The sequence below is a fragment of the Oncorhynchus masou genome, chromosome 30, assembly GCF_036934945.1.
Source record: "Oncorhynchus masou masou isolate Uvic2021 chromosome 30, UVic_Omas_1.1, whole genome shotgun sequence".
In the NCBI taxonomy this organism is placed as follows: Eukaryota; Metazoa; Chordata; class Actinopteri; order Salmoniformes; family Salmonidae; genus Oncorhynchus; species Oncorhynchus masou.
In genome coordinates, this window is record NC_088241.1 from 11,488,703 (window position 1) to 11,512,647 (window position 23,945).

A 23,945-nucleotide genomic window follows, 5' to 3' on the forward strand; every position below is an offset into this window, starting at 1 on the left:
AATATTTTACATGCAACAGGTATTTAACGGACCAAAGAGTTAGATCTGATTCCTGTTTTTCATTTTTGCCATGGAAAAGATATCACGATACTGTGGTCCCAGTCCTACTATTTATCAATAAGCATTGTCACATGATGTAGCCCACCTGATGCAGCACAGCGGATAGAAATAAATAGTCTGAGGGTTACCCATCTGCATTTACCCTATTGCGTCACAGCCTAATGTTTAAACTTTAGAGTTTATCTTGCTGCTAGTTATAGCAACACATTGACAACTTGAATATCCCCCAAAAATGTTCCACTGACACTCAGCCAACCAAGGATAATGTACTGTGAATATAATGTCGGCCTACCCAGGGGCCCTGACCGCCACTAATTTGAAGGGGTGCCACTAATTTGAAGGGGTGTCCACATTCTTTTGTATATAATGTATGTATTTGGGGTAAGGTGACCAGACATCAGGATATATGAATATCAGAGTAACAGCAGCATATATAATGATTGTATGGGTGTGTGGAGTCATTTATAAATGTATGTGTGTAAGCATATTATATGTGTCTAAGCAAATGTTGGTCGTGTGTTTGAGTGCCAATGTGTTGGCCCATGTGAGTGTGCATATAGAAAGTGCAAAAATAAGAAAGTCTGTGTAGCTATTTTGTTAGCTACAGTATTTAGCAGTATTATGGAGTGGGGATTGAACCTGTTCAGGAGTCTGTTGGTGTCAGACTTGATGCACCAGGACCGTTTGTTGTGCAGAAGCAGAGAGAACAGTGTATCGCTTGGGTGGTTGGAGTTGTTAACAATTTTCTGGGCCTTCCTTTCACACTGCCTGATAGAGGTCATGGATGGCAGGGAGCTCGGTCCCAGTGATGTACTGGGCTGTCTGCACAACCCTCTGTAGCGCCTTGCGATCGAGGGCGGTGCTATTGCCATACCAAGCAGTGATACAGCCAGTCAAGATGCTCTCAATGGTACAGCTGTAGAACCTTTTGAGCCTATGTTCTTAGCCTATTATAAAATATGTGTGTTGACTGTGATCAGGTGCGTCTTGTCTGTTTAATGAAATACCTATTGATTTCATGTGCATGCTGCAGCCATACAGAGCATTCGGGAAGTATTCAGACCTGGACTTTTTCCACATTGTTACATTACAATCTTATTCTAAAATTGAGTAAAAAAAGTCATTTGATCAATCTACACACAATACCCCACAATGACAAAGCAAAAAACTTTAATAAAAAATAAAAAACACATAACTTATTTACATAAGTATTCCTTTGCTATGAGACTCGAAATTGAGCATCCTGCTTCCATTGATCATCCTTGAGATGTTTCAACAACTTGATTGGACTCTGCCTGTGGTAAATTAAATGTATTGCATATGATCTGGAAAGCCACACACCTGTCTATAAGGTCCCACAGTTGACAGTGCATGTCAGAGCAAAAACCAAGCCATGATGTCAAGGAAATTGTCCGTAGAGCTCCGACAGGATTGCGTAGAGGCACAGATCTGAGGAAGTGTACCAAAACATTTCTGCAGCATTGAAGGTCCCCAAGAACACAGTGGTCTCAATCATTCTTATCATTCTTTAAATAGAAGAAGTTTGGAACCGCCAAGACTCTCCCTAGAGCTGGCCAAACTGAGCAATCGGGGGAGAAGGGCCTTTGTCAGGGAGGTGACCAAGAACCTGATGGTCACTCTGACAGAGCTTCAGAGTTCTTCTGTGGAGATGGGAGAACCTTCCAGAAGGACAACCATCTCTGAAGCCACTCCTCAGTAAAAAGCACAACAACCCGCTTGGAGTTTGGCAAAGGGGACCTAAATGACTCTCAGATCATAAGAAACAAGATTATCTGGTCTGATGAAACCAAGATTGAACTGTTTGGCCTGAATGCCAAGCGTCACGTCTGGAGGAAATCTGACACCATCCCTAAGATGAAGCATGGTGGTGGCAGCATCATGCTGTCGGGGTGTTTTTCAGCAACAGTGACTGGGAGACAAGTCAGGAGATGTTACTGCACTATTGGATCTAGAAGCACAAGCATTTTGCTACACTCGCATTAACATCTGCTAACCATGTGTATGTGACCAATAAAATTTGATTTGAGGATCGATGGAAAGATGAACGGAGCGAAGTATAGAGCGATCCTTGATGAAAACCTGCTCCAGAGCACTCAGGACCTCAGACTGGGGCGAAGGTACACCTTCGAAGAGGACAATGAACCTAAGCACACAGCCAAGACGACATAGGAGTGGCTTCGGGACAAGTCTCTGAATGTCCTTGAGTAGCCCAGCCAGAGTCCAGATTTGAACTTGATCGAACATCTCTGGATAGACCTGAAAATAACTGTGCAGCGATGCTCCCCATCCAACCTGACAGAGCTTGAGAGGATCTGCAGAGTAGAATGGGAGAAACTCCCCAAATACAGGTGTGCCAAGCTTGTAGCGTCATACCCAAGAATACTCTAAGCTGTAATCGCTGCCAAAAATGCTTCATCAAAGTACTGAGTAAAGGGTCTGAATACTTATGTAAAAAAAATGTTCTTTCATTTTATACATTTGCAAAGATTTCTAAAAACCTGTTTTTGCTTTGTCATTATGGGATATTATGTGTAGATTGAGGGGGGGGGCAAACTAGTTATTAAATTTTAGAATAAGGCAGTAACGTAACAAAATGTGCACAGGCATCTGCACGGGAGATAAACCAGTCTTATCCAGGCCAAGAATATGGTACAAATGGGACTGCGTGAATTGGGCTCTAAAAAAACATCCCCTGATAATATTGTAAAGTCTGTCTGTAAAAGGTATCTGTGTGACTGTGAGTGCCAGCCAGGGCGTGCTCAGTTTCACTCCCTGGTGTCCATATTCAAGCGACTGGGAGCGTTATGAAGCCGTAATTGGCAGTGAGTGATGTTGAGTCTTAATGGAAGTGCTGTAGTTCTCTGCCAGCTGTCTGGAGACACAATGGCTTCTCCTCCCTGACTGACAGGCTGAGTGACAGTCTGAGTGACAGGCTTACAAATCTGCCCTCAGCCAATAGCAGGGCAGTGGACCGGACTGACAGACAGGTGAGCTAATCCTCACCCAGGCATTTGGAAGATGGGAGAGCAGAGGTTGTCAGTTGGCTTCAGTTCAATCACATCACTGTCTTTTCTTCTGGTTCTTCATCTAGACTTCTGGAGTCATTCTGTATGGGATCATGGTGGGATGTTTAGAAACAGTTATTATGGCATTTATTCTCTGTCAATTGTGTTGTGAAATGCACTACATTTAATCTTGAATAGATTTTGGGTAGAATCATACGTGTGGAATTAACTCCCCTGAATGTGCCAAAACATGGCATCATATCTGAAGATGACTGGATATGTTTAAACCTTGGAACATATTTTGTCATATTTGTAGGGTACTCCTGTAGCTGTTCACCTCACTTAACCCGTCTGTCAATCAAGATGACAGGCATACTGTGTGTGTGATCGCAGGCTGAGACAAATTGATTAAGATAAGGATTGGTCATGCATGTGTGGTTGCTGTTGTTATTTTTGCGGCGTCTGTGTGACGTCGGCTCAGGTGTTTGTCTCCCTGCCTGTCACTCATTATCTTCATTAGGCTTTTTTAAATGCTAAATGTGTAAATGTCCAGATTTTTGTGGTGTTTTTTTCCATGTAAACATGTCACTGTCCCCCATCAATCCCTAGCTTCCTCTGGTGGGCTAAGTGGAGTTTTGGCTATTTAGTTTTTACACCCATTCTGCTGTTCCAGAGAGGGAACTTCATGAAGTGGGCTGGGATTGGGTGTGAGACTATCACTCGGGCTGGGATTGGGTGTGAGACTATCACTCGGGCTGGGATTGGGTGTGAGACTATCACTCGGGCTGGGATTGGGTGTGAGACTATCACTCGGGCTGGGATTGGGTGTGAGACTATCACTCGGGCTGGGATTGGGTGTGAGACTATCACTCGGGCTGGGATTGGGTGTGAGACTATCAATATTTTACACACAGCAGGTTTTCATTTTCGCCATTGAAAGAATATTGCGAGACTTGGTATCATCCTGGCCCTGTCCCGTACCTCAGGTCCTATCTCCTTCCTTAACCCTCATCTCCAACCCTGGTTTCACCCCAAGCCCTGGGTTCTGCTACCTTGGCTATTACCCGCCCCAGTACCTGAAACATTTGCTCTTCGAGTTAGTGTGAATAGCAGAGAACCATCTTCAAGCCTCTGGCACATCAAACAGTAAGTGCTCTAAGGGACCAGGTATTTGAGAGGAAGGTTTGACCAAGTGCCTGAAAAGAGTGGCAAAACATGCATGCGTGTCCCAATCAAGGCAGGCACAGTCTTTTGCTCTAAGTGTATTCGATAGTATTCAGTAGTATTTGAAAGAAAACAAATACTATTGGAACCCAGGTCTGATGTGGGCCCTTACATGCAATAGCATCCCCCTCTGCATGAGAGAGAGTGGTGGGAGGACCCTTGGTCCTCATCATGAAGGAAGTGATCAATGTCAGAGGCTCTCCTCTGCTTTAAGTGGGATGAGTTGGGATGGACAGACAGGATTTATCTCCTCTCTCTCGGGAGTTAATTTCCTGTTTCTTTTTCTCACAGGAAACAATTAATTGCAGTACACAAGGGCATGATAAGTTTGTGGTTGTGTCTTACAGAGAGTTAATCAACCGTTTTGTTAATTCTGTTGCCCTGGCCGTTCCACAAATTAATTTACAAGTTCCACCTTTAAAAAAACAGACATCATCGTCTTGTCTTCTCATTTTCTGAAAGCCTGATCTTTCTTTCTCGTCTTTTTTTTTTATTCTGGGCGTCTCCCTGTCTCTCCACTAGCTCCAGCAGGCTAGATTCTCTGCTTCCTGTTCTGTTTGAAACCCCTGTGTGACGGGTCCAGATTGATATGGAGCCTGTTCAGCTGAGCGATGTCAATTAGCCCCTAGTGCAGGAGCCCCTCTATTCATTAACTTAAGCCGGGCTACTCTGAAACAAAATGCCTCTCTCTTATTAAGCACCAAGCACACACCGCCGAGACTAATACGTCTTTACGTGCTATTAGGAGCAGTGCTTTGCAAGGCAGGCCGAACCGAAAGCCTGTCAGCTTATTTCTCCTTCCCTTTCTTTCCCCCCCATCACGCAGAGTAGCGTATATTGCCATTTATTGAAAGCTGTAATGGGCAACAGGGCTCTGCCCTGCCTGGAAAGCCTTTACTAGCACTGTGAAACATTAAAAGTGGGGAATTTATTAGAGGGCCTTTTTAACGAATGAATCCTGCTCTCGTCACGCTGATAAAAGCATATCTAATTTCTGTGTATAAATATAATGAGAGAGAGAGATTCCCTCTCGTGCTGACAGAAAAACGACACAACCCCTCCATACTCGATCTGGAAACATGACAACCTACTCATCCAGTACATAGACAGTAGGCTCTCACTCCGCCACTTACAGATGTACTGATATATCCATGGAGGCATGAGAAGACTTAGACTAGGGAGGGTATATTACTGGAAACTTTCAAACTTTACTAGTAAACTACCAGAATTGTTATCTTTCAATGATTTTATGTAATCTATCACAAGACATCTTGTGGCATTGTTAGATGCTTTTTAAATACATTTTCTCTTGAACGATATGGTCTAGCTACTAGAAACTCATGGACAATACGGACACAGATTTGACAAATGTATACTGAATATCAATCATTGTTTAAAACGTTATTCAAGTATAAATGACCAAAGTTACGTTAGATTGCCATAGCTTTTCTGTTATTTACCAAAATGACTGAAGATTCTGGTAACTTTGTCAAATTTCCAGTAGCTTTGCAACCCTATCAGACACATCCTGTCCCCCGAGGAACTGCGAATCAGGACCACACTCCTCCTTAAGGATTCTAAGAAGGCTTGACTTACGTTAAGAGAGATGGCTATTCCCAAAGGGGAGCACTGAATTGAGCGATAGGATTTAGGAGCATGTGTGCGTGCGCTGATGGTCTTTACTCTGGGAGACCTGGTTGGTTGTATATTCTCTTACATATTCTTCACCTAAGTTAATATTGAATACTTACATTGAACCCAACCCGGCTGCACACGTGCATCAATGTATTTTGTCCCCCCACACCAAACCTTATGACCCAGGTTAAAATATCAAAACAAACTCTGAACCAATTATATTAATTTGAAGACCGGTCGAAAAGCATTAAACATTTATGGCAATTTAGCTCGTTAGCTTGCACTTGCTAGCTAATTTGTCCTATTTAGTTAGCTTGCTGTTGCTAGCAAATCTTTCCTGGGATATGAACAATGAGTTGTTATTTTACCTGAAATGCACAAGGTTCTCTACTCCGCCAATTAATCCACACATAAAACGGTCAACCGAATCGTTTCTAGTCATCTCTCTTCTTCCCAGGCCTTTTCTTCTCTTGACTTTATATTGCGATTGGCAACTTTCATAAATTTAGGTGCATTACCGCCACTGACCTTGTTCATCTTTCAGTCACCCACGTGGGTATAACCAATGAGGAGATGGCACGTGGGTACCTGATTCTATAAACCAATGACGAGATGGGAGAGGCTGGACTTCTGACTTATATTTTAGCCCTTAGCAATGCAGACTGCTCGTTGGCGCGGGCGAGCAGTGTGGGTGCCATAATTGAATAATATACATTTCTAAATGTATTTTGCAATGCTCACGCACGCAACGCAAGCGGTGTAGTCAGCCTGTTAGCCTGTCTTCTTCATAGACGTTGACATGATTGTGTACTGGTGGACAGGGTTATCCGTCTACTCTGCTGTCATAGAGAGGGAGTGGCGGAGGGACACACGGGGTGCGTGTGCTCGGGTATGATGGTTGAAATCACTCTTCTGTCCTCATGTCCTGACTTGGTGTCTCTCCTCACACCTTCATGTGTCCAAACCTCCAAGAGGAGTGTAGGCTAGTTGGAGTAGTGTAGTAAGCCCGGTAGAGTTTAAGGATTTAGCTCAAAGACACTTGTCAATGAAGAGGGTTTCCACCCTCCTCCTCCTGTCTTCTAATTCAATGTTCAACCCTCCCCCATTAGTGTCCCCACACTCATTGGTGTCTCTGCCTCACCCTTCAGAGTGAGGGACGTGGGTCCTGTGTTCTGGACTGTGGCAGGAGGACACGAGACGGAGCAGGGAGTGCTATCCATAATTAATCTGTCCTGATTGCGTTTCCTCATCCAGTTTTGATTTCCTCCTCAGTGTGTGTGTGTGTGTGTGTGTGTGTGTGTGTGTGTGTGTTTGCTCAGACTTGCAAAGCAGGTGTGGGGAGGAGAGAGACAGTCAGAGAGAGAGTGGGGGGTGGAAAGAGCACAGATGGTGGACAGAGGCTTGTTAAAGCCTTATCTCTGATGTGAAAGGAGATGCCTTGGACTGGCAGCATACATCTCCACTTATCTTTCAGGTTGTCCGTGTGTGTGTGAGAGTCCGTGTGTGTGTGTGTGAGAGTCCGTGTGTGTGTGTGTGTGTGTGTGAGAGTCCGTGTGTGTGAGAGTCCGTGTGTGTGTGTGAGTGAGAGTCCGTGTGTGTGTGTGTGTGAGAGTCCGTGTGTGTGTGTGTGTGAGAGTCCGTGTGTGTGTGAGAGTCCGTGCGAGTGAGAGTCCGTGTGTGTTTGTGCGAGTGAGAGTCCGTGTGCGAGTGAGAGTCCGTGAGAGTGTGTGCGAGTGAGAGTCCGTGTGCGAGTGAGAGTCCGTGTGCGAGTGAGAGTCCGTGTGCGAGTGAGAGTCCGTGTGCGAGTCCGTGTGAGAGTCCGTGTGCGAGTCCGTGCGCGAGTCCGTGCGCGTGTGAGAGAGTCCGTGCGCGTGTGCGAGAGTCCGTGCGCGTGTGCGAGAGTCCGTGTGCGTGTGCGAGAGTCCGTGTGCGAGAGTCCGTGTGCGTGTTTGTGAGTCCGTGTGCGAGAGTCCATGTGTGTGTGCGAGATTCCGTGTGTGCGAGTGTCCGTGTGTGTGTGTGTGCGAGTGTCCGTGTGTGTGCGAGTGTCCGTGTGTGTGCGAGTGTGTGTGTGTGTGTGTGTGTGTGTGTGTGTGTGTGTGTGTGTGTGTGTGTGCGAGTGTCCGTGTGTGTGTGCGAGTGTCCGTGTGTGTGTGCGAGTGTCCGTGTGTGTGTGCGAGTGTCCGCGTGTGTGTGAGTGAGTCCGCGTGTGTGTGTGTGAGTCGGTGCATGTGAGTCCGTCCATCCGTGCGAGTTCGTCCTTCCACCCGTGCGTGTCCGTTTGAGTGAGTGAGTCCGTGCGTGAGTCCGTCCATGTAGGTGCAAGTGAGTGTGTCCGTCCGTGCGTTTGCATGTCAGTGTCCCCATGCGAGTGAGTCCGTCCGTCCATGCTTGTCCGTGTATGCAAGTGAGTGAGTCTGTGTGTCCATGTGTGCGACTGAGTGAGTCCATGCATCCCCGACTGAGTTGGTGCGAGCGAGCGTTTCAGTCCGTCCATGCTTGTCCGTGTATGCAAGTGAGTGAGTCTGTGTGTCCATGTGTGCGACTGAGTGAGTCCGTGCATCCCCGACTGAGTTGGTGCGAGCGAGTGTCCCCGCGCGAGTCCGTCCGTGCGAGGTGAGTGAGTCCGTTCTACTGGCATCCTGTGGGGAAATTAATGGGCCTCCTGTTTGCTGCATCTTCATCTCACTGTCAAACTCCACAGTACAGCTTGTGTGTGTTTGGCCAGGTCATTCAGGGCTGTGTGTGTGGGCTTGGAGCTGATAAGCTGTTTACTAAAACTAGCAATTAAAAGTTGATCAAGTTGTCAATTCAAATGGAATGAAATGGAACTGAAAAGTAATTAAAAGCATAGTGTGCAAACAACAACTTTCTTTTAGCTCCCCATTACCAATGCACATCATTTAATTAGTTTAGCAGTTCTCACCCTGACTTATACAGTCAATATATGCTTACACGTATACAGTAGCCACACACCTTTGCACAGGTGATAGTCCATGTTTACATTTTTAGGTGAGCAGGTACAGTGCATTTGGAAAGTATTCAGACCCCTTTTTCCACATTTTGTTACATTACAGCCTTAGTCTAAAATTAATTAAATTGACTTTTTTCCTCATCAATCTACACACACTACCCCATAATGACAAAGCACAAACAGGTTTTTAGATTTTTTTTGCAAATGTATCAAAAACAAAATATTAATACCTTATTTATATCAAGTATTCAGACTCTTTGCTATTGCATTCAGGTGCATCCTGTTTCTATTGATCATCCTTGAAATGATTCTACAACTTGGTTGAAGTCCACCTGTGATAAATTAAATTGATTGGACATGATTTGGAAAGGCACACACCTGTCTTTATAAGGTCCCACAGTTGACAGTGCATGTCAGAGAAAAAAACAAGCCATGAGGTCGAAGAAATTGTCCGTAGAGCTCTGAGACAGAATTGTGTCGGCACAGATCTGGGGAATGGTACCAAAAAGATTCTGCAGCATTGAAGGTCTACAAGAACACAGTGGCCTCCATCATTCTTATATGGAAGAGGTTTTGGAACCACGAAGACTCTTCCTAGATCTGGCCGCCCGGCCAAAATGAGCGATCAGGAGAGAAGGCGGCAGGTAGCCTAGTGGTTAGAGCGTTGGACTAGTAACCGAAAGGTTGCAAGATCGAGTCTCCGAGCTGACAAGGTACAAATCTTTCGTTCTGCCCCTGAACTAGACAGTTAACCCACCGTTCCTAGGCCGTCATTGAAAATAAGATGTTCTTAACTGACTTGCCTAGTTAAATAAAGGTAAAATAAATAACAAGGGCCTTAGTCAGGGAGGTAACCATCTCAACAGCACTCCACCAATCAGACCTTTATGGCGGAGTGGCCAGTCGGAAGCCATTCCTCAGTAAAAGGCACATGACACCCCACTTGGAGATTGCCAAAAGTCAGGATCGAGGGAAAAATGAACAGAGCAAAGTACAGAGATCCTTGATGAAAACCTTCTCCAGAGCGTTCAAGACCTCAGACTGGGGGCGAAGGTTCACCTTCCAACAGGACTATGACCCTAAGCACAATGTCCTTGAGTGGCCCAGCCAGAGCCTGGACTTGAACCCAATCGAACATCTCTGCAGCGACGCTCGCCATCCAATCCTACAGAGCTTAAGAGGATCTGCAGAAGATAATAGGAGAAACTCCCCAAATACAGGTGTGTCAAAGGTGCTTTTTGTCAAAGGTGCTTCAACCTGTTTTTGCTTTCTCTTCATGGCGTATTGTGTGTAGATTAATTAGGGGGGGGGGGTGATTTAATCCATCTTAGAATAGAATAGGTCTGTGAAGTAACAAAATGTGGAAACGTCAAGATGTCTGAATACTTTCCAAATGTACTGTGTTAAACTAGGACAGGGAGGCAATTGGACAGAGACTGCTTGGTAGGTGTTTTAGATTTAGCTGTAGAATCATTTACTGGGATCTTTGAGTGTCTAATTAGTGAGTTTAGAGTGGCTGGTGGATTGGTTCTGTATTGCCAGTTTATTCCCAATCAGCCTGGTTGGCACATTTGGCCGTAGGCTGTGCTAGCACTCTAATAATGAGCCTGCTTGCTTCCTTCACACTCACTATATATATATATATATATATAACACACACACACACACACATACACACACACACACACACACACACAGAGACGACACTGTATGAACCGAGAGTGGGACACACAGACAGATGTTCTGGGCCTGGATGGGTTCGATACTTCCACATGGAGAATGTAAAGTGATGTTTTTGGTTGGAATTAGTCAGTTGTACATGATGATGATGAATAGGTGGCGACGAAGCTAGAATGAGGCAGTCGTATCTAGGACATTTTTTAGATGGTCCCTTCAAATGGAATTTTGGTTTAAAAAAAATCCACAACGTATTTGTGGTCAAACACATTTTAAAGTGAGCAGAGGTTCGGGAGAGAAGGGCTTTCATAAATGTTATGCTTCTGCTCCAAGCCCCCTCTGGACCTTTCCTCCACTCACATCAGCACCACCTGATTGACATCCTGGGGAGAACCCTTTGACCCCTGCATGGGTCTGTCTTTGTGGGGGAGTAGGGCTGGGACATTCCAGTAACTTCCCCCAAATTCACAGGTTTTCCAGAAATCCCAGTTGGAGGATTCCAAGAACAGGAATCTGAGATTGGTTCTGGAGGTGTGTTCTCTTTTTGAATGCCTGGGGGATTAAGTGTGTTTAAGACTTGTCATTGTAATTGAGTTGGAATCTTGCCTGGTGATGTCAAATGGATTTTGTTACTCAAAGTTTGGCCTTTAGCTCATAGAAACAATGTGATAATCCCAGTGTGCACACTGATGGACTGATCGCAGGCCTGTTCATAAACTCAGTCACAGGAAATAACTCCAACAAACTGAGGCCAGTTGATAAAACAACCATGGAGAATGTTCTTCTCTTAAACGTGAGTTGTGGTGTCTACTGTTGGTAGTTTCTCTTAACCACATCTAACTGTAGGCCGTCATTGTAAATAAGAATTTGTTCTTCACTGACTTGCCTAGTTTAAGGTTAAATAAAAACATTTAAACTGTTAGCTGTATTTGTGGCGTTTCACTTATTGCTGAAGATGTATAACCATGCTGGTGTTTGTTGTTTGGAGACCGGGATTTTTAATGAAATGAATGTTAACAGCTGCATATGGTAGTATCTCAAGTAGCCTACAGTAACGTTACCTCTTCAGTGAGTTACTGCTGCTTGGACCCCGGAGACTACTCCTGGCAGGGACAGCTGCATCTCCTATTGGAAGATTTACAGGGCATACATCTGATTAACAATGAAGTCAGCCAGAGACGTTTTAAGAAATGAAGAAGAAAATACATTAACAAAGCACTGAAGATTTTCAAGAATATTATTAAAGGATGGCAACATCATATTTACAACATGTATGCATTAGCTCAAGGTGATATTGGGGCAGGCATACATTTGCATGAATTAGCATGTTTAAGAAGTTCGGGACGCTGGCTCCTCGTTATCTACAGACCAAGTCGATAAATCAAAACAAAAAGGGGTCTAGCCACTTAAAGTGAACGTGTTTGCCACAGCGACACTGTGTGTGTTTGAGTCCTGGCAATTGTGTGTGTGTGTGTGTGCACTAGCCGTGCGGAAGAGGGTGAAAATGTGCCGCTCCTAATTCAGAAATGCATATTTATAAATTGGTTGGTGCTCTCAAGACTTGACCTTGGGGGAAATAATTGGTTCGACAGGAGGACGCTCCACTCGCCAGGGAGAGAGGATGAGAGGAAATCAGCCCTACAGTCATTTAGACTAGAGAGAAAGAATGAGTACAAAACAACACACTGCACTAATATCCATTCCTTTACTCGCTTAGTTTAAAGATCTGTCAAGATGGTGTGTATAGTATTGTCTTTCTCTCTTTTGCCCTCTTTCTTTTTTTTCTCTCTCTGCCTCTTTGTATTTCTCTCGCTGGCTGTCTCTCTCTCTGAATGAATGAACAAAAATATAAATGCAACAATTTAATAATTTTGTAGTTTTATTTTATAGACTTATAGTTAATTGAAGGAAATCGGTCAATTGAAATAAATAAATTAGGCCCAAATCAATGGATTTCACATGACTGGGGAAGGGCGCAGCGATGGGTGGGCCTGGCTCCCCAGTGGGTGGGCCTATGCTCTTCCAGGCCCACCTATCGCTGCGCCAATCAGAATTAGAGCGAGAGAGGGCTAGCCAACTAGCTGTCAGTCAGAGGCTCCGGCTACTCCACCGTTCGTTCTTTCGCCCAGTGCCATGTTGAAACCACAATCATCCTTCAGCCTTCCACCGGCTTAAGTGGACTCGAATAAAGTTGCTCTTTGATGCATTAATAATTTAACCACCTCCTGCCTTCATAAGAGTTGGGTTGTCAGGGCCTCGGAGCTGACTCCTGCCTTCATCAGAGTTGGGTTGTCAGGGCCTCGGAGCTGTCTCCTGCCTTCATCAGAGTTGTGTTGGGTTGTCAGGGCCTCGGGGCTGACTCCTGCCTTCATCAGAGTTGGGTTGGGTTGTCAGGGCCTCGGGGCTGACTCCTGCCTTCATCAGAGTTGGGTTGTCAGGGCCTCGGAGCTGACTCCTGCCTTCATCAGAGTTGGGATGGGTTGTCAGTGCCTCGGGGCTGACTCCTGCCTTCATCAGAGTTGGGTTGGGTTGTCAAGGCCTCGGGGCTGACTCCTGCCTTCATCAGAGTTGGGTTGGGTTGTCAGGGCCGCGGGGCTCACTCCTGCCTTCATCAGAGTTGGATTGGGTTGGGTTGTCAGGGCCGCGGGGCTGACTCCTGCCTTCATTAGAGTTGGGATGGGTAGTCAGGGCCTCGGGGCTGACTCCTGCCTTCATCAGAGTTGGGTTGGGTTGTCAGGGCCTCGGGGCTGACTCCTGCCTTCATCAGAGTTGGGTTGTCAGGGCCGCGGGGCTGACTCCTGCCTTCATTAGAGTTGGGATGGGTAGTCAGGGCCTCGGGGCTGACTCCTGCCTTCATCAGAGTTGGGTTGGGTTGTCAGGGCCGCGGGGCTGACTCCTGCCTTCATCAGAGTTGGGATGGGTTGTCAGGGCCTCGGGGCTGACTCCTGCCTTCATCAGAGTTGGGTTGGGTTGTCAGGGCCTCGGAGCTGACTCCTGCCTTCATCAGAGTTGGGTTGGGTTGTCAGGGCCGCGGGGCTGACTCCTGCCTTCATCAGAGTTGGGATGGGTTGTCAGGGCCTCGGGGCTGACTCCTGCCTTCATCAGAGTTGGGATGGGTTTTCAGGGCCTTGGGGCTGACTCCTGCCTTCATCAGAGTTGGGATGGGTTGTCAGGGCCGCGGGGCTCACTCCTGCCTTCATCAGAGTTGGGTTGGGTTGTCAGGGCCGCGGGGCTGACTCCTGCCTTCATCAGAGTTGGGATGGGTTGTCAGGGCCTTGGGGCTGACTCCTGCCTTCATCAGAGTTGGGTTGGGTTTTCAGGGCCACGGGGCTGACTCCTGCCTTCATCAGAGTTGGGATGGGTTGTCAGGGCCTCGGGGCTGACTCCTGCCTTCATTAGAGTTGGGATGGGTAGTCAGGGCCTCGGGGCTGAGCCTTCATCAGAGTTGGGTTGGGTTGTCAGGGCCGCGGGGCTGACTCCTGCCTTCATCAGAGTTGGGATGGGTTGTCAGGGCCTCGGGGCTGACTCCTGCCTTCATCAGAGTTGGGTTGGGTTGTCAGGGCCTCGGAGCTGACTCCTGCCTTCATCAGAGTTGGGTTGGGTTGTCAGGGCCGCGGGGCTGACTCCTGCCTTCATCAGAGTTGGGATGGGTTGTCAGGGCCTCGGGGCTGACTCCTGCCTTCATCAGAGTTGGGATGGGTTTTCAGGGCCTTGGGGCTGACTCCTGCCTTCATCAGAGTTGGGATGGGTTGTCAGGGCCTCGGGGCTGACTCCTGCCTTCATCAGAGTTGGGTTGGGTTGTCAGGGCCGCGGGGCTGACTCCTGCCTTCATCAGAGTTGGGATGGGTTGTCAGGGCCTTGGGGCTGCCTCCTGCCTTCATCAGAGTTAGGATGGGTTTTCAGGGCCACGGGGCTGACTCCTGCCTTCATCAGAGTTGGGATGGGTTGTCAGGGCCTCGGGGCTGACTCCTGCCTTCATCAGAGTTGGGATGGGTTTTCAGGGCCTTGGGGCTGCCTCCTGCCTTCATCAGAGTTAGGATGGGTTGTCAGGGCCACGGGGCTGACTCCTGCCTTCATCAGAGTTGGGATGGGTTGTCAGGGCCTCGGGGCTGACTCGTGCCTTCATCAGAGTTGGGTTGGGTTGTCAGGGCCTCGGAGCTGACTCCTGCCTTCATCAGAGTTGGGTTGGGTTGTCAGGGCCGCGGGGCTGACTCCTGCCTTCATCAGAGTTGGGATGGGTTGTCAGGGCCTCGGGGCTGACTCCTGCCTTCATCAGAGTTGGGATGGGTTTTCAGGGCCTTGGGGCTGACTCCTGCCTTCATCAGAGTTGGGATGGGTTGTCAGGGCCTCGGGGCTGACTCCTGCCTTCATCAGAGTTGGGTTGGGTTGTCAGGGCCGCGGGGCTGACTCCTGCCTTCATCAGAGTTGGGATGGGTTGTCAGGGCCTTGGGGCTGCCTCCTGCCTTCATCAGAGTTGGGATGGGTTTTCAGGGCCACGGGGCTGACTCCTGCCTTCATCAGAGTTGGGTTGGGTTGTCAGGGCCACGGGGCTGACTCCTGCCTTCATCAGAGTTGGGATGGGTTGTCAGGACCACGGGGCTGACTCCTGCCTTCATCAGAGTTGGGATGGGTTTTCAGGGCCTTGGGGCTGACTCCTGCCTTCATCAGAGTTGGGATGGGTTGTCAGGGCCACGGGGCTGACTCCTGCCTTCATCAGAGTTGGGATGGGTTTTCAGGGCCTCGGTGCTGACTCCTGCCTTCATCAGAGTTGGGTTGGGTTGTCAGGGCCTCGGGGCTGACTCCTGCCTTCATCAGAGTTGGGTTGGGTTGTCGGGGCTGACTCCTGCCTCTTCTCTCCTCTTTGGCCCCAGTCCCTGGATGACACGCAGCACTCAAATTCTTTATTTTTCTGAGTGTGAGAGCGAAACTGGGAGGAAGAGTAGAGTGATGACATATTTTTAATAATCCTTAAATAAATTATATTGCTGTCTAAGCTCAAGACATCCCAATCCACTCTGAGAGAGAGACTGAGTGAGAGAGAAAGAGTTGAGAGAGAGAGCATGAAGTAAAAGAAGGCTATAAAGTGAGTGAGAGGGAGATTGACGGACAGATGGGGACAGAGCACACACCTGGACCTACAGTTCTGTGTCTCTTTCCCTAGGAGTGAGGGTGGCCGGAGCAGTTCACTGCCCACTCTGATGGCTGAATGTCTGTGTGTGTCCGAGTAGTGGGCGGTCGACTGGTCACGGATGCTGTCTTTCAGAAGGGCCATTTCTCTCCTTATCAACGTCGGTCGCCGGAAGATTGAGGCCTGTCTGTCACCCACGCTCTGTTACCATGGAGAAGTCAAGCGGTGGGCGGTGGGCAGGTTGATTGACATCTGTTCCCACCACTCAGGATTTAACCTCTCTCCTACTGGCAGTCAAACGCCTCCCCCTTCCCACACCCTGTCTGCAGCCACCCACTAGGCAATAGTAAATCATCCCCCATATAGCAGGGATCATCAACTAGGTTCAGCCGCTGGATGATTCTTTTCTTGAGTGGGGGGCCGGGATATAATTGCAAATCATTTGTAGACTGAACATTGACCACAAGAAGCCCAAACAGATATGTTTGACTAAAATAATCATTTCAGCCCTTTGCTTTCATTTATATACGATCAAGTGTCTATTGGGAATACTTGAACAGATTTCTTTCATTTAAAATCACTTAGAGCTAATTTCCTGGTGTTTTTAATCTTTTGTGTCCAACAAATAAAATTCCCCCAAAAATGCTAAATTAAAAAAATTAATACTTTTAATTTTTTGCTCAGAAGACTGCCAGTTGGGAAACCTGCCCTACAATATGAGGGAAGTGGTCTGGCAATCAGTTGTAGATAGGTGTGTATGTGCGTGCGTGCGGCGGAGTGGTTTGTCAGTGTTCTCAATGTTCTTTCCACTATGTTACTCATCTAAAATCATTAAAATGTTCTGGTGACCCCCTCAATAAGGCCAACCAATGTTTGTCTTTACCCCGACCCCTAAACCAGTCAGCTGTGACCATCCCTCCCGTCTGCTCTGTCCTGACGTGTGTGTTAGACTTGTATCATCATGATCCCATGTCTGTCTTTGTAATGACTCCCATAATTACTCTGTGATTTGAACCTTTTCTTATCTTCCTCCCTCTCACTCTCTGTTGCACCCTTGGTCTCTTTCTGTGTCTGACTCTCTCGCTCTCTCTCTTTCATTCCCCCCAGATTGGTCAGTTGGTGTTTAAGGGGATGCAGCGTCTGAACAGGATCCAGTCTATAGTGTTTGAGACAGCCTACAACACCAATGAGAACTTGCTCATCTGTGCCCCCACCGGGGCCGGCAAGACCAACATCGCCATGCTGACAGTCCTCCATGAGATCAGACAGCACCTCCAACCTGGAGGGGTCATCAAGAAGGATGAGTTCAAGGTACCACTCAGCTTTGTGTGTGTGAGCAAGACATACAAACATACAGTAGAACACATTTATTATTGGTTGTCCTTATAAAGCCACGCCCCCCCCCCCACACACACACACACATGTTCTAATACACACACATTCTAACACCACACACCCGATGCAAGCCAGCGACGATAGCCACTTTTTCATACATTTCCATTAAACTTTCTTAATCTAAGTGGCCTGTTTCATATTTTTCAATAAATAGTGATTTATGCTGGTTGCCAGGGAACAAGTGATACTCTGCTGTACACTCATTTATCATGACTGTGACCTTTCACTTCCTCTCACTTTCTTTCTCTCCTTCTCCCCCCGCTCTCCCTTTTCTCTCTTTATATATTTATATCCCTCCCTATTTCTCTCTCTCCTCCTACTCGCTCCCTCCCTTCCCTCCATCTCTCTCTCCCTCCCTCTGTAGATAGTGTATGTAGCTCCTATGAAGGCCCTGGCAGCAGAGATGACGAACTACTTCAGTAAGCGGTTGGAGCCACTGGGCATTGCTGTCAAAGAGCTCACTGGAGACATGCAGCTAACCAAAGGGGAGATCCTGCGTACACAGGTACTGTACGAACACACATGGGTGCGCAAGCACACACACAGTTTCTGCGTAGGCTTTCCCTATGCTCCATTGGTCCAGAGTGGAGTTGTATTCTGCCTCACGACTGTTCGCTAGCGCCTCCCAGTGGTTATCTTTCAGCTCAGCTCGGCTCTCTGGAATACAGTAGCTCCGTACCCTCTTCACACTGAGCACGTTTACATGCGCTAATAATTCGATATTAAACGGATTATGACAGTAGGTCGGTTATGGCAATAGTCATGTAAGCACTTTACTCTGCTTATTTTAATCGGCGTAAGGTCAAAATCATAGTAAGCATACACCGATTAAAACACCTGGTGTTCTGAGCAATCCTTTGAATGATTAGGAAATGTAAATATATAAATAAAACACCTTAAATAAAGTTATAGCACTGTATTACAAAATTATTTTGCAAGAGTGATGTTACTGTTTTTTTGGCAGGAGTAGTGTAAAGCTTACAGCCATCGGCACAGTGGAAACGCGTTCTCTGGAGTGATGAATCACACTTCACTATCTGGCAGTCTGATGAAAAATCTGGCTTTGGCGGATGCCAGGAGAATGCTAACTGCCCGAATGCATAGTGCCAACTGTAAAGTTTGGTGGAGGAGGAATAATGGTCTGGGGCTGTTTTTCATGGTTCGGGCTAGGCCCCTTAGTTCCATTGAAGGCGAATCTTAACGCTACAGCAATGGCATTCTAGACGATTCTGTACTTCCAACTTGTGGCAACAGTTTGGGGAAGGCCCTTTCCTGTCAGCATGACAATGTCCTGTCAGCACAAAGCGTGGTCCATACAGAAATGGTTTGTCGAGATCGGTGTGGAAGAACTTGACTGGCCTGCACAGAGCCCTGACCTAAACCCCATCGAACACCTTTGGGATGAATTGGAACGCCGACAGCGAGCCAGGCCTAATCGCGCAACATCAGTGCCCGACCTCGCTATGCTGTTGTGGCTGTATGGAAGCAAGTCCCCGCAGCAATGTTCCAACATCTAGTGGAAAGCCTTCCCAGACAAGTGGAGGCTGTTATAGCAGCAAAGGGGGGACCAACTCCATATTAATTAGAGGTCGACCGATTAATCGGCATGGCCGATTTAATTAGGGCCGATGTCAAGTTTTCGTAACAATCGGAAATCTGTATTTTTGGGCGCCGATTTGCCCAATTCTTTTTTTACACCTTCATTTAACTTTATTTAGCTAGGCAAGTTAGTTAAGAACACATTCTTATTTTCAATGACGGCCTAGGAGCGGTGGGTTAACTGCCTTGTTCAGGGGCAGAAAGTCAGATTTTCACCTTGTCAGCTCGGGGATTCAATCTTGCAACCTTACAGTTAACTAGTCCAACACAATAACGACCTGCCTCTCTCTCGTTGCACTCCACAAGGAGACTGCCTGTTACGCAAATGCAGTAAGCCAAGGTAAGTTGCAAGCTAGCATTAAACTTATCTTATAAAAAACAATCAATCATAATGACTAGTTAACTACACATGGTTGATGATATTACTAGATATTATCTAGAGTGTCCTGTGTTGCATATAATCTGACTGAGCATACAAGCATACAAGCATCTAAGTATCTGCCGCAGCGGTGGTAAACATTCATTCAAACAGCACTTTTGTGCGTTTTGCCAGCAGCTCTTCGTTGTGCATCAAGCATTGCGCTGTTTATGACAAACCTATCAACTCCCAAGATGAGGCTGGTGTGACCGAAGTGAAATGGCTGGCTAGTTAGCGCGCGCTAATAGCGTTTCAAACTTCACTCGCTCTGAGCCTTGGAGTGGTTGTTCCCCTTGCTCTGCATGGGTAACGCTGCTTTGATGTGGTGGCTGTTGTCGTTGTGTTGCTGGTTCGAGCCCAGGGAGGAGCGAGGAGAGGGACGGAGGCTATACTGTTAAACTGGCAATACTAAAGTGCCTATAAGAACATCCAATAGTCAAAGGTTAATGAAATACAAATGGTATAGAGGGAACTAGTTCTATAATAACTACAACCTAAAACTTCTTACCTGGGAATATTGAAGACTCATGTTAAAAGGAACCACCAGCTTTCATGTGTTCTCATGTTCTGAGCAAGGAACTGAAACGTTAGCTTTCTTACACATATTGCACATATTGCACTTTGTTTTTGCATTATTTAAACCAAATTCATGTTTCCATCACTTTGTTTTTGCATTATTTAAAAAATAAGTCCAAATTGAACATTATTACATTATCTACTTGAGGCTAAATTGATTTTATTGATGTATTATATTAATGCCCATGATTTTGGAATAATGTTTCATTCAGTATTGTTATGTAATTGTCATTATTATCAATGACATTATACATTACATTTTACATAGGCATTTCTTTTATTGGCAATCGTCAGCATCACAGTAAAATTAACTTTCAGATACCCATCAAAAATGGCAAAACGGAAGGTGGACACTGAGAACCGGGGTTTCATTTATATGTTCACGTTGAAAAATCATAATTGGTATGGACATGGAACAAAGGCTCAAAAGGCAGAGGAATTAATATTAATGCCCATGATTTTGGAATGAGATGTTCGACAAGCAGTTGTCCACATACTTTTGTTCGTGTAGTGTATGTTTGAATTCATCTATATTCCCACACTGTGCAACAATTTATCATAACCATTACAGATAACTAATTGCCAAATTGCCTCATATATTCAGTTTTGGATTTGATAAAAAAGTTTGAAATATCCAGTAAATGTCGTTCCACTTCATGATTGTGTCCCACTTGTTGTTGATTCTTCACAAAAAAATACAGTTTTATATCTTTTATGTTTGAAGCCTGAAATGTGGCAAAAGGTCGCAAAGTTCAAGGGGGCCGAATACTTTCGCAAGGCACTATCTGTTTTTATAGGCATTTATTTCTATACACTCAGCATGCGTGTGTAGAGAGAGCGGTCGCAACGCAATTGAGTGAGTGAGACACGGAGGGGAATGGGAATTTAGGGAGAACTGTTTGATGCTTTTAGTGTGGTTTCTTTTTTGTTGTGCCCCACAAATGCTCATGTTCAAATGGAAAACTAGAAGCAAAGCAAATTAAAGTTGTCTTTAAAATAAAACTTAGACCACATACACTGAACAAAATTATAAACGCAATATGATTTTAATGAGTTACATTTCAAATAAGGAAATCAGTCAATTGAAATAAATGCATTAATCCATTATCTATGGATTTCACATGACTGGGAATACACGTGACTCGTTTCAGGAAACTAGGAGTATGTCGCGGCCAATACCATTTGAATTTAAACTTTTTTTAATCAAAATTAGTTTTTTGACAGAAATGCCTTCTGAAATGCCTTCCTTAATATCAAATGTGTATTTTTTATTTATTTTATTTTTTATTTATTTATTTATTTATTTCACCTTTATTTAAACCAACTTGAGAACAAGTTCCTATTTACAATTGCGACCTGGCCAAGATAAAGCAAAGCAGTTCGACAAACACAACAACACAGAGTATGGAGTAAAACATGGAGTAAAACAAAAATACAGTCAATAATACCGTAAGTCTATATACAATGTGAGCAAGTGAGGTGAGATAAGGGAGGTAAAGGCAAAAAAAAAAAACCTGCCATAGTGGTGAAGTAAATACAATATAGCAAGTAAAACACTGGAATGGTTGATTTGCAGTGGGAGAATGTGCAAGGTAGAGATAGAAATAATGGGGTGCAAAGGAGCAAAATAAATTAATACAGTAGGGAAAGAGGTAGTTGTTTGGGCTAAATTATAGATGGGCTATGTACAGGTGCAGTAATCTGTGAGCTGCTCTGACAGCTGGTGCTTAAAGCTAGTGAGGGAGATAAGTGTTTCCAGTTTGAGATTTTTTAAGTTCGTTCCAGTCATTGCCAGCAGAGAACTGGAAGGAGAGGCAGCCAAAGGAAGAATTGGTTTTGGGGGTGACCAGAGAGATATACGTGCATGCTACAGGTGGGTGCTGCTATGGTGACCAGCCAGCTGAGATAAGTGTGGACTTTACCTAGCAGGGTCTTGTAGATGACCTGGAGACAGTGGGTTTGGCGGCGAGTATGAAGCACGGGCCAGTCAACAAGAGCGTACAGGTTGCAGTGGTGGGTAGTATATGGGGCTTTTGTGACAAAACGGATGGCACTGTGATAGACTGCATCCAATTTATTGAGTAGGGTATTGGAGGCTATTTTGTAAATGACATCGCCAAAGTCGAGGATCGGTAGGATGGTCAATTTTACAAGGGTATGTTTGGCAGCATGAGTGAAAGATGCTTTGTTGCGAAATAGGAAGCCAATTCTAGATTTAACTTTGGATTGGAAATGTTTGATGTGAGTCTGGAAGGAGAGTTTACAGTCTAACCACACACCTAGGTATTTGTAGTTGTCCACATTTTCTAAGTCAGAACCGTCCAGAGTAGTGATGTTGGACAGGCGGGAAGGTGCAGGCAGCGATTGGTTGAAGAGCATGCATTTAGTTTTACTTATATTTAAGAGCAATTGGAGGCCACGGAAGGAGACTTGTATTGCATTGAAGCTCGTCTGGAGGGTTGTTAACACAGTGTCCAAAGAAGGGCCAGAAGTATACAGAATGGTGTCGTCTGCGTAGCGGTGGATCAGAGACTCACCAGCAGCAAGAGCGACCTCATTGATGTATACAGAGAAGAGAGTCGGTCCAAGAATTGAACCCTGTGGAACTCCCATAGAGACTGCCAGAGGCCCGGACAACAGACCCTCCGATTTGACACACTGAACTCTATCAGAGAAGTAGTTGGTGAACCAGGCTAGGCAATCATTTGAGAAACCAAGGCTGTCGAGTCTGCCGGTGAGGATGTGGTGATTGACAGAGTCGAAAGCCTTGGCCAGGTCAATGTATACGGCTGCACAGTATTGTTTCTTATTGATGGCGGTTAAGATATCGTTTAGGACCTTGACCGTGGCTGAGGTGCATCCATGAACAGCTCTGAAACCAGATTACATAGCGGAGAAGGTATGGTGGGATTCAAAATGGTCGGTAATCTGTTTGCTGACTTGGCTTTCGAAAACCTTAAATGCAGGGTAGGATAGATATAGGTCTGTAGCAGTTTGGGTCAAGAGTGTCCCCCTTTGAAGAGGGGGATGACCGCAGCTGCTTTCCAATCTTTGGGAATCTCAGACGACACGAAAGAGAGGTTGAACAGGCTAGTAATAGGAGTGGCAACAATTTCGGGAGATCATTTTAGAAAGAAAAGGTCCAGATTGTCTAGCCCGACTGATTTGTAGGGGTCCAGATTTTGCAGCTCTTTCAGAACATCAGCTGAACGGATTTGGGAGAAGGAGAAATGGGGAAGGCTTGGGTGAGTTGATTGGGGGGGTGCAATGTCATCTGTAAATACGAATACAATTGTTAAGTTACTAGCCTAGTTGGTTTAGCCACAGAGAAAATACAGCAACTTTCCAGCTAGCCATGATTTACTGAGATGAGTGTATCATGTAGTAGAACTGAATAAATGTTGCTCTCCGCTTTCTGGGGGACCAAGTTTTGAAATCAGTGGAAATGGAGTATGATTGCTACGTAGATGGAGAAAACACCTATCTCTGGATTACATCTTCAAAGTATTGGGCAACCATGGCATCTGTGACGAGGAGTAGCGTCCACCAATTATGTATACTGGTAAGATTACTGATAGCTACAGCTACAGTAATACTGATAGCTACATTTTCAGATATTTTCAGATATTACATATTTCGAATTTGGCAAAGTTGTTTTCATTTCAAGTTAAAGTGTACTGTTAGCTAGCTAGCTAATGTTACCTGTATGTTCTTATTATTTGTATCTCAGAGCCATTCGCTTTGCTAATTATAGCCTAATGATAGCTAGCTGACATTGAACCTGGTTGGTTAGCTACCTGCAGATTCATGAAGTGTAGTAAAGTCATGAGTTGGGATTATGGTTCATTGTCTACCTAGCTAGCTAAATGTCTTAACAAAAGACCCCACTGTGCAAGTAACCATTTCAATAGAATGTCACTGCGACAACTGATGAGAGCCAGAGCGAATTTACCAGCCACGTCTATCTACTACGATTTCAGTCACTCTCGTCTGAGTGTGCCAGAGCGCTCAACACCCGTTGAATATGGGCGGTGTCAGATAACATAAAAACAACCTAACCCGCTCTGCTAGGGCGAGTAAAGTGGTCAGTGAGCTGTTCTCTCATCTGGAAGTAGCTAGCAAGGTAGCCAATGTTAGCCAGTTAGCTTGGGTGCTTGACTGCTATTTTTAGGACAGAATGCTCAGCTCAACCTTTAAGGAGATGGGTGGGGCTAAAGCTTAAGAGGGTGTGAA

General features: G+C 45.8%; 1 protein-coding gene across 1 annotated transcript in view; it reads left to right on the top strand.

Moving 5' to 3' along the window:
• The window catches only part of LOC135522059 (activating signal cointegrator 1 complex subunit 3-like), a 162,227-nt gene that overhangs the window by 26,533 nt on the left and 111,749 nt on the right, over nucleotides 1-23,945 (top strand). The window contains 2 exon segments of the mRNA XM_064947975.1: nucleotides 16,832-17,035; nucleotides 17,484-17,624. Of these exon segments, the coding sequence (XP_064804047.1) occupies nucleotides 16,832-17,035; nucleotides 17,484-17,624 (345 nt within the window).